Raw genomic sequence first — 11,643 nt, forward strand, 5'->3', positions numbered from 1 at the left:
TAGGAGAAACTAACAGTTCATTCCATTATCATTCTCTTCTGAACCATTTTGGAGAGGGTGGGTCACCTCATCCCAAACCTAGGATGAATAAAATGATGATGGCACCTACTATGGCAGAAGGAGCATGGAAAACTGTCCGTCTTGCATGGTTGTGAGGCATGCCTCTAACACCCATTTCTGTCAAAAGCCTGTATGCTACAAGGTAATCTCATCTGGAGTAAACCCACTGAATTGATTTTTTTCATGGCGAATCAATACTCATATCAACACTGCTGATTCAAAGGGTCAACTCGGCCTGGAATTAATAATAGGACTCAGGCCATATGCTTTATTAAATACAAGTTGCAGCTCCTCACATCAGTTCCCATCAGCTGCTAGGAGGACCATCATTTATTCACAGGATTGTTGCAAAGAGAAACTGAAGAATGGTAGTAAATCACTGAACATGTTTGAGAGAGATGTGGAAAGAATCACAAACCTATTAGCTCTCATTGCAAAAAATAGCCAATTGATAGTTCTCAAAGCAGCAAAATAATCCAACAAACCAAATGTATCCCCCCTCTTCCACAAAAGAGGACTATCTGCCAGCCTTTTAGATTTTAACAGAATTTGGCACTCTCTTCAAAGCAGAGGAATTAGAAAAGACAGTAGAATAATTTGGATTTGTCTAAAGCAGAGAACACTGCACAAGGGAGCATGCTGTCCATTTGGAATTTATACTGTCAGCTGCAATGCCTCAAGCTTGACTTTTGCACAATACTGTTTTGCCTGAATGACAAACAGTAGATATTGCTGCATTACAATTGCTCAAGATAAATGAGTCATAATAGGCTCTTGCTTCAGAAGTATTTTGCTGTTTGGAACAAACTTTCAAAAGAAGAAAAAAATAATAAATTCTGAAGTTGATTGTTCTGTAAGAAAATCCCTCTGTGGATGTGGTGGGAGAGTATCCAATGCCTCTGAGTGCATCTGCACTATAGAATTAATAAAGTTTGAGACTTTCACTGCAAGGGCTCAATGCCATGGAACCATGGGTGTTGTAGATTGATGAGATGACATCACTATTAAGCAGAGAAAGCTAAAGACCTTGTAGAACTACAACTCCTATGATTCCAGATCATTGAGCCATGGTGGTTCTAAGTCTACAAAATTTTCATGTACCTATGTTTGATCACAGAATATGCCCATTCATAACCCTTTGGATAATGCTAAGGACCTTCCAGATGTTGTGGTACTGCAACTCCCATCAACTATAGTCAGTAAGGAATGCTAAGTAAGTAATCCTTCCACAATACCTGGAGTGGCCCTCAATTCCGACTCCCGAATAATATCTCTGTTATTATGATCTGCTAACACAGTACTGTCTTGCTAACAATACTTCCTTGTTAGTCAAATTATCCCTTTTAACAATGAATGTAGATGCTGAGTGCCAATACCAGCCAAACAGGCTTAATTAGAAACAAGACAGAAATATCAGTATGCTGGGGGAAGAAAGGAGCCCAAGATTCGCAGAAATATCTTATTGCCCCCAGGGTTACTACCTATGTTTGGCCTAAAATGATTAGAACTTAAGCTCTAGGACTTCATCAAGTGGTCTTTGGGCTCTGTTGTCATGCACTTCATAAATGGAGTCCCACAGGAGTCCCATGGAGGTCATCACATGATGTTAGAACACTTTCTGCAAGGCTCTTTTTCCTCGGCTTATGGAAAGACTGTCTTCAGGAGTTGGGTATTACCCAACTCCAAACTGGAGAGAGTGGGGAAAAGCAGAGAGAAGATGGGGAAAGGTGCAGAAAGAATGTGAGATGCTGACTATCCCTGAAGATGGGGAAAGAGAATAGGGAATGAGGTAAGATGGTTCCCTCCACTTTTCCCTGCCAATCTGATGAAGTCCTAGGAGAACCATGAGCCCTCAAAGTCTGACCTGAAGGACACAAATGAACCATGACCTTCAAGAACCTTTTGAGGCCAAGTGCTTGGAATGTGATAAGCTCTCATTAAGGGCTCACACCAGACTGTTGTCACAAGAAGATAATACAAAGGATGGTAGAGTCAATAAAGAAATGGGAAACCATGGGAAAGAGCCCTGGATAAATGCAGGAAAATCTTGGTAAATCAAGTCAGGAAATTGGTAGAAGGCCAAGGGTAGCCAGAAAGAATAGATACATAAAGCTGAGTATTCAGAAATGGTTCCCTGCCCTGTATCTTTCTGTAGCTAAATATACCTGCTGAGATTGAAGGAATCCTCTTTGCACTATAATGCTCAGTTATATGAGTTTTCTTAAAATTGAAGAAAAGTATTCTAATCATGTTGGTGGTAAAAGACCTTTAGGTAGTGGCATAGTAAAACAGGGAAAGATTGATGGAGTGGCATGGACACCAGGAGGTGTTTTATATAGTTTGATAATGAATGGTGCAAAGGAAATAATTTCCAAAAAAACAATGGCTTCACGAAACCAACACAGTAAACTAGCAGAGTTCATTTTTGTCATTAATGGTTTACAGTTAGCTATGAGGGAAGAAACGCAGTGAGAAGTCATCCTGAAAAACCTTATAGAAAAGGATGCCAGAAATCTCATCAATTTTTAAAGCCATAAAAAGAATTTCCCAAGAAAATAGGATGACAATGGCTGATGTTAAGCAGGTTTGCCACAATATCTCATGCTATTTACACATGTCTCTAATGGATGAAAACAGATTGCTTCATGACAAGCAGCCCAAGATGGCTTATTTATTTCAAATCAATATATGATCTTCCACCTCTTGGACACATTCAGTTCATTGTTGTTCCTATTATCTCAGACCCAGATTTCTTTCTTGTTGTCAATGTCTACAGTTTGGTTTAGTTTAGACCACATCTTTTCCCAACAATTATTTTTTGATACGCAACTTTCTCTGCCTCTACTGTTCAAGGAGCATAGAGTAGATCTCAAAACAGTAAAACAAAGATTTTTCTCTCTGCCTTCACACTCAACATTAGAGGGAATCAGACAGTTCCTGTCTGAAATGTTACCACTATCAGAATATCCATTAACATATCATTGCATTAACACTCAAGATGAAGGCAAGTTCAGATCATCAGTTGTTTGTTTGCCTGTTTATTTTAGAGACTTATGAACTGCCTTCTTTTATGAGACAACAGAATTTAAAACTACATAATGTCACAATAAGAATGCTAAAATCAGATCTAAGTACTGTGACTCAGTTATGAAATATATTCCCCTTAGACACCTGATTTACACCAACATTGTCTTCATTCCACCTCCAAAATAAAAAAAAATCACTTTAAGGTCTACTGGTATTAATTCATTTATATATGCATGTGTTTTTAATTCTGCCACTTGTTTCAAAGTAATACAGTGAACCCTAATGGTTCCAGGACCATGCCAAGGATACCAAAATCCATGGATTCTTGAGTCTCATTAGATACAATGATGTAATAAAATGGTGTCCCTTATATAAAATCCAAAATCAAAGTTTGCCTTTTTGAATTTTTAAAAATATTTTTCAAGCTATGAATGGTGGAATCCATGGATGCAGAATCTGTAAATATGGACAGCCAACTGTGTATAGTTTCGTAATTTCAGATTTGATTCCATTTTATTGTTTAAAAAAATAATTGATTTTACTTCATAAATATATTAGATAGATGAAAGGAGTATGCCCCCACTATCTAGAAAGTTCTTGTTTTCTACAATAGTTTGATACTGGTTCCATTCACTTTTCTTCTAAATCATTAATTTGCATCCTATTTCTTCATCTTGTCTCAAAGTATTTGGCAGAAGAACAAAAACTGTAACATAAAAAAATACTTCAACTACTAAAATCATACTAATTCATAAACAGGCGTGTATGGAACTGTTCTATAGTATGGAATTAAGAAAGTACTGTTAGATTTGCCCTGCACTATCTTCTGTCTTAACTTCTCAGATCAATATTGAGCCATGAAGTCCTTGTATTAGGGGAAGTTAAAGCATAAGCAGATTGTTTTCATGTCCTCAAAGGTGTCATGGGTCAATGAGTTCCACATGCACATCACTATAAATCCAGCTTTTAAAATGTTTATTCTCAAAAGCATGGTCTTATTCATCCTTAGACCAGAGCCATTGAAATCAATGGCACTGAAATTAGTCATTACTAACTCTTGTTTTCAATGAGCCTACTCTATGAATGACAGAGGGTGCATCTAGATTCTAGAATTACTATAGTTTGATACCAGTTTACCCATCATGCCTCAATGCCAAGACCAAAGTTAAGGGGGGAGGGAGAGAGTTTATAGGTTTCAGATTTTGTAAAAACTGGTATACTCATGAATTTTAACTGGTTAACCAAATCCCCATGCTAAGGCTACGAGAAGCAAAAATTACAGTTTCTTCAGAACTGCAAGCACTATCTCAACCAAATTTTGATACTTTATTCACACTATCATTACCCACCTTTCCACAGCAATAGTTGACATAGTGGAAATGACCAAGTTTTGACATTGTGGATGTTTAATTAGCATTTTCATCGTAAAGATGACATTCTCTGCCAAAAATGGCATTGGAATCAGACTCCTCAGGTTAAAGTCCATAAGAAAAATTTAAGTTTAAATACAATTTATGATGATTTCAGGTGTATAGTAACTATGATAATTTGTGCTTGCTTGAAAAATTTATACTTAAATTTCTCCTAAACTATCAAGTATTTTATGTCATTTCTAAAAATGCAATCCTATGTGTGGGTCATAGATTTCGATTTTTAGATATGCCCTTTTGCAGCCCAGATATTCCAATTTAAAATGAAAATATATGTATAAGACATTTTTCAAAATGTATCTCTGATTCTAATCAACATTCTTTTTTGTGAAATTCAAATACAATTATAGATTTTCTGATGTGAACTAGCAAGAAGCTTTCAGCCAAACACAAGTTGTTCTGATGGTACTTTAGGGATTTTTTGTGTCAATTGGAGACTTGCATTGCATATTTCCATTGCACAAATGGTTGAGCAACCAATGCACCAAGCTTCTGATGACCACCTTTACCACCAACTTCTCCTCCAAACATCACACAGTACTTAAATAGTGCACCTTGTACATGAAATGAGTAGGCTAACCAGAGAATCTGTTGAACTGTTTGGGTTAAAAAATTAGATGCTTCTGTGCATCCCTTCAGTTTAGCGAAACATTACAAAGAGTAGATACTGACATTTTTGTCATCTGCAACATGTCTACAGTCCCTTAGAAAAAGCCAGATATATGCACACAGTATTTGTAAAAGAATTTCAGGAGATCTTTAACACAGCGAGATCAGTGGTGGAGTCTATGGATGGAGAAGTTAGGATTCCTCACATCTTTTCAAGATAAACTTCACCAGCACCAATGGAAAATTATAGGCTAAACATTTCTGAACTTTTTCTGCAGTCAGCTTCAAGAAAGGTTTACAAGGCACAGGGAAGTAGTCCAGGAACTGCAAATATTCGTCCCTATTAATTGTAGCCATTTAAAATCCAACTTGAACAAGTGCACAGAACTTTACCGTGAATGCATTCAAGATACTGACACACTGATGGAAGTATCTTGAATGCATACTTTCAAGATACTGTGGTGTAGAAAATGGGAAAAGATTGCACCTGCAGAAAAACCATCAGATGCAGTGAACGCATATCTTGTGTGTGATAGACCGTTTTCTCAGAATGTAAAGAAACTTCTTCAGATTTCTGCAACACTGCCCATTTCAACAGCTACAAATGAAAGGTCATTTTCAATTCTTAAAAGTTTGAAAACATACACAAGAAGCACAATGGGGCAAGAAAATCTAACTGGACTTGCACTCTTGAGTGTCTGTTGAAGTTTATCAATGGAGGCTGATTTCTGTCAGAGTGTATTGACATAGTTTTCAAGTGTCTCCAACAGGTGCTATGAAAACTATGTCAATACACTCTGTTTTCAAACTTTTAAGAATTGAAAGAATTCATTTGTAGCTGTTGAAATGGGCAGTGTTGCAGAAATTTCTATTTTAGCTACAAAGTTTCAAATCTTAAAAATCTTTTGCAACCACTAAATTACTAATTAAGAGTTAGCTTTTTAAGATTTGAAACTTTGTAGCTAAAATAGAAATTTGATTTAATTAAGTCTATATAAAATATAGAATGAGTCATAGAATTTAAATTATTTTTGTGTTATGGACCTACTCTTCATGACTCGCTAAAAAAAATGTTTCAAACCACCCTCCCCCTGAATTTTTTTTCTGCCTATGGACCTGCTCAATATTATGGATGTATGTTAGCTGTAGTTTTACAAGGCCTTTATTCATTTCTGCAAAGAGTGCTGGTACATCACCAAGCTACAGCTTCCATGATTCCATAGCATTAAACCATGGCTGTTAATGTGTCAAACTGCATTAATTATACAATCTAGATGCACCCTAAATCTGGTCCATTTTTGAAACATAAGATATATATATATAGGGATTGTCATCGCTTTTCACAGATAAGTAATTTGGAGATAGATGTGAAAAACAATTAGAGGAAACACTTGCACATTTGACATGCTATAACCAGGCTTTGTGATGCTCCGGCCTAATTATCAGCCTGGAAGCTTCTGAAAATTTAGGATCTTCATGATTACAGTTTTATTCAAAAACAGGTTCTGCCACATCTCCCTTGTTTTTAACATGTTTAATATTAATCAAATAGATAATGATGTTATCTTTTAGATCTTTGTTGCCTGGAGTTCCCTGAAGCATTACACTAATTAAAAACTCTAGTAAGTGCTTGACTAAGGTCACTCATTCCAAGTATGTTATCTTAAGTGTGTGTGTGTGTGTGTGTTTCTCTGTCAGAATAACTAAAATAGTATTCTCCAAGGAAGATGATCCAGTAGTGCCATAGATACTTGCCAGCTCCTGGTACTACCTACAGTGAAGCTCACAGTATGTCTACTTGCTTAAATCATGGTTTAAATCAAGCATAACTTTCATAAATCTTAACATTTCATTCCTAACTCAGTGCCTATGGTAGTAAAATCAAAGCTGAATGTCCATGAGATAAGTGGGAAAGAATCTAGTTTGAGTTTATTTTCATTTTCATTTTTAGTAAGCAGGCCATAAAGAGCATTGCATATAATTCTACTCTAGTCCAGTCCTTCAGCAACACAGAATGTATATTCTATAGTTATACAAGGCATTTTGATTAATCTCAGGAAATGGCAAGGCTTTCATGTTTAGATAATGTTTTTGCATTTCCTTCCTAACTACAAACCATCCCTCTTGGTTTCATAACAGTCCGGGTTGAACTATATCAGACATGAAACAAAACATCAAACAGAAGAACTATAATGCCACTATGATCAATTGGTCAAGAATAGCCCATAACATCCTTAATTTTAGCTAGGTTTGAGGGGAGGGGGAATTGCATGCAAATACAGCATCGAACGATGAAGTTCAAAAGCCCTAAAATCTTGAACCAAAATGCATCCTAAATGCACGTTTCTGCATGTACATTTAAGTGACATCTGTACAGAATCCAGAACTATATACCCTCTTTCTTTTTTATTCATCTCCCTTAATTCCTCCCATTTTTCTTCTTCCCCCCCCTGCATAAGCTTGCTTCTCTGCACCACAGCACAGTATGGAGGCCAAAGGAAATAATCTCAGTACACCTGCTACGGATGCCTTTTGCTTCACTGGTAATTCTATCATCATCTCAGAGACTGTAACACAATTAAGAATTAATGCTATAACACGAGAGAAAGGTTCCCTTCACTGAAGAACCCTAAAATGCGTGACACAAAAATCCCCATCCCTATTAAATGCATCCCCTAAAAGAGCCATCAGCCTGAATTATTTTCTGCGTTTCCATCACACATGTATATATATGTATGTTTTAATGCATCACAGTGAATGCCTTATGATGCTTAGAAGGCCGTGACATTTTATTTGCAGTCACATCCATTTCATTACAGCAAACCTTCACGCTGCAAGACAGCAATAGTCTATGGTCATAACTGGTGCAAATGGAAGGGCCATTGGATGGCTATATGTTAGATTTAGATCACAAATGTTACAACGACAGGCAAAATCTCAAAGATTTCTAATATTCTTATAGTTGAATCTGTTTCACCCTTTCTAACACTTAGGCCCCTTCCATATAGCTGAATAAAATCCCACATTATCTGCTTTGAACTGGGATATATGGCAATGTGGACACAGATAACCCACTTCAAAGCAGATATTGTGGGCTATTCTGCCTTGATATTCTGGGTTATATGACTGTGTGGAAATACCCTTAGGTGCATGCCTTTGAAAGAAGTAACAGAACAGAATCCTTGCCCAATAAAGGATTAAGAAAATCATATTTGAAGGCAGTTTTCTGCAACCTCCTTATCCTTTCAAAATAAGACAAGTGGCAATGGTTTTCTAAGCTTGATAGAAGCATCACCTTAATGCAACCCCTAACCCACCCCTATATTCATTCTGCAAAGATTTGTCTCATTTCTTGATTTAGTTCAGCATATCTCAACAGGCCGTGAACTGCCACTTATTTTTTCCATCCTGAAAAGACTGAGACCTGCATGAATAAAACATGAACAGATCTTCCGCTGCATCATGAGAACTGAGAATTTGATCGCTGGAGACAGTATCTGGCGAGTCATTTCTCAGCACCATCCAAGTTGGGATATTTTTGTTTTTAAATATCACCTTGCCCTCTGAAATTGGCAATAAAAGCTTCAATGGAGCATGTTGGCCCTCCAAAGGATCACAACCAGCATTAGAAACGTGAAGGCATAACCAGAGCAGATCCCTACCTTCCATCATGGTGGCAGAATTGCATTCCTCAGTTTCCACAGAACCTGAAAAAATACAGGAAATTACGATCCCCGGGTGTACCAGATGCTTAACGTAAGCCTTCCCCAAAATCAGTGCCTTGGATGCATGGTGGGTGCAGCTGTCAAAGCCAAAGAAGAAATGGGAGGGAAAAAATTAAATTAAATTAAAAAAAACGCAGGGTGAGCGAGCAAGTGTGCTAAGGCGAAAGGCAGGCCATGGATGCTGCTGTAGCTGTATCACCTACAGGATCACAGAAGGATGCTGAAGAGGGGGGAAGAGGAGGGAGGGGAAGGAAAGGAGGGAGGGAGGGAGGGGTGGAGGGAGCTGCTTTAGCTCACAGAGCCTGCTGGTAGTATCTCAGCCAATCCCTCCCGCTTTCTATCTCGTCACATGGTAGCTGGCTTGCATCTCCTGACACAATACCCCACAGGAACACAGGGACCTATTGCTCCCCTCCCTTTTTTGTCCTCACCCACTTTCCACACACACACGCACAGGCACAGGCACAGGGATTGTCTCAGTCTTTGCCATGCCTTCCTCTCTCCCTGTAATCTTAATGCAGCATCTGGGTGAGCAAGATTAATTATCAAGCCCTGTCAGATCAGCAGAGGGAAAGCTACAGGAGGGGCGGGTGGAGGAGGAGGAGGAAGAAGAGGAATTGGTTGGGATTTTTGGGGATTTCTTTTCAAAGCCAAGCCATGGATTCTGCTGCCTTGCAGCTGCAGCAGCCTCACAATGGTTGCGCTCCCGGGATGTCAGTTTCTGTAGAGCTCACAAATGAGAGACGCTGGAAGCCGGGCTTGGCATTTGTGTCGCCTGATCCCCTCCTCTCCCCCCCCCCCTCTCTCTCCTTCCACCCCTCCGTCCCTCCCTGCTTCCTCCGCCGTCCAACCACAGCCATTCAAGAGGCAAATCAATGGGCCTGACGTCACGCCATCAACCATGATCTTCAGGCAAGGAGGTTGCCCAAGAGAGTCCGGATGGAGCATCTTCTTCCCAGAGCGCTCCTGGGCATTCAGGCGCCTCGCACCTCATCCCCCTCCAAGGGCAGGCTGGGCTTTGCCAGGCGAAAGGAGAGGGAACAAAAGCAGGGCCAGCTAGGCGGGAGGAAGGGGAGGGAGCAGCACACACAAGCCCAGGGACACCAGGCTTGCCCACCCCCCCCCCCCCGAACATACACACAAATACAACAAGCGCACTCCTAGCAGCAGTGGAAAAGCAGTGTCACTTGCCATTTCAAGCAATGCACTCCCAGTCCTCCTCCCTCACCACTCATCTTCTTTTGACCACTGTTTTCATCCATCTAGGACCGGCATGGGCAAACTTGGGCCCTCCCTCCAGGTGTTTTGGACTTCAACTCCCACCATTCCGAATTCCTTTTCTTCTCCTTTCCCGCTTAAGCGGCTGAGGGGGAAAAGGAAAGGGCCTGAGGCTGTTAGGAATGGTGGGAGTTGGCGTCCAAAACACCTGCAGGGCCCAAATTTTCCCAGGCCTGGGCTAGACTCTTGTGTTTCTTCCCCCTGCTCAAGTCTTGTAGTTGGTCCATTTGGGTTTTCTTCTTTTCCTACTGCCGTCTTCCTTCCCATGCATTATTATCTTTTCTAGGGATTTATTTATTTACTGTATTTATATAAAGCCAAAACCAAGGTTACAACAATATCTGTTATCGAACTCCAATATGCTGATGACAACATTGTTTGTGTGCATTCAGAAAACAACCTACAAACCACTCTAAACAACTTCGCAGAAGCATATGAGAAGCTCAGCCTGTCATTGAACATCGAGAAAACCAAAGTACTCTTCCAGCAGTCACCAACCAACCCATCTGCAATGCCAGAAATACAGCTAAATGGTGTAACATTAGAAAATGTTGCCCATTTCCTCTACCTTGGCAGCCACCTCTCCCCAAAAGTCAGCATTGACACTGAAATACAACACTGCCTGCACTCTGCGAGTGCTGAATTTTTCTGAATGAAGCACAGAGAGTTTGAGGACCAGGACATTCATAGGGATACCAAGGTGCCTGTTTATAAAGCTATTGTTCTATACACCTGCGACACATGGACTATCTACAGACATCACATGCAACTCCTGGAACGATTCCATCAGTCTTGCCTTTGAAAAATCCTGCAAATATCTTGGGAAGACAAGCGGACAAATGTCAGTGTGCTGGAAGAAGCAAAGACCACCAGCACTGAAGCGATGGTCCTCTGCTATCAACTCCGCTGGACCAGCCACGTTGTCCAAATGCCCAATCACCATCTCCCAAAGCAGTTGCTCTACTCCGAACTCAAGAATGGAAAATGGAATGTTTGAGGACAGGGAAAGAAATTCAAAGATGGACTCAAAGCCAACCTTAAAAACTGCGGCATAGACACCAAGAAATGGGAAGCCCTGGCCCTTGAGTGCTCTAATTGGAGGTCAGCTGTGACTAGCAGTGCTGTAGAATTTGAAGAGGCATGAATGGAGGGCAAAAGAGAGAAACGTGCCAAGAGGAAGGCATGTCAAGCCAATCCTGACCAGAACCGCCTTCCATCTGGAAACCGATATCCTCACTGCAGGAGAACATGCAGGTCAAGGATAGGGTTCCACAGACGTACCCACTGCCAGGATACCAAACTTGGAGGACAATCTTACTTGGACAACGAGGGATCCCCTAAGTAAAAAAAAAAAGAAGTAATATTGCCTTTTTCACCCTGGGAAGACTCAAGGCGATTTAGAACACACTAATGGCCAAAATCCAATGCCAACATACAGTACACAAAAAAATCATAATAACTAATTACTACATATAACTATGAATTTAAAATCAATTAAAACCATTCAACATAAG

General features: G+C 39.9%; 1 protein-coding gene across 18 annotated transcripts in view; it reads right to left on the bottom strand.

Moving 5' to 3' along the window:
* SGIP1 (SH3GL interacting endocytic adaptor 1) overlaps positions 1-8,870 on the bottom strand; it is a 137,686-nt gene extending 128,816 nt beyond the window's left edge. For all 18 annotated transcript variants that reach the window (XM_060773696.2, XM_060773694.2, XM_060773692.2 and 15 more), the window contains exon 1: positions 8,789-8,870. In XM_060773696.2, the coding sequence (XP_060629679.1) occupies positions 8,789-8,798 (10 nt within the window). In that variant the 5' untranslated portion in view covers positions 8,799-8,870. The remainder of the gene's footprint in view (positions 1-8,788) is intronic.
* Positions 8,871-11,643: the final 2,773 nt, after the last annotated feature.

The sequence above is a fragment of the Anolis sagrei genome, chromosome 4 (genome assembly GCF_037176765.1).
Source record: "Anolis sagrei isolate rAnoSag1 chromosome 4, rAnoSag1.mat, whole genome shotgun sequence".
Taxonomy (NCBI): Eukaryota; Metazoa; Chordata; class Lepidosauria; order Squamata; family Dactyloidae; genus Anolis; species Anolis sagrei.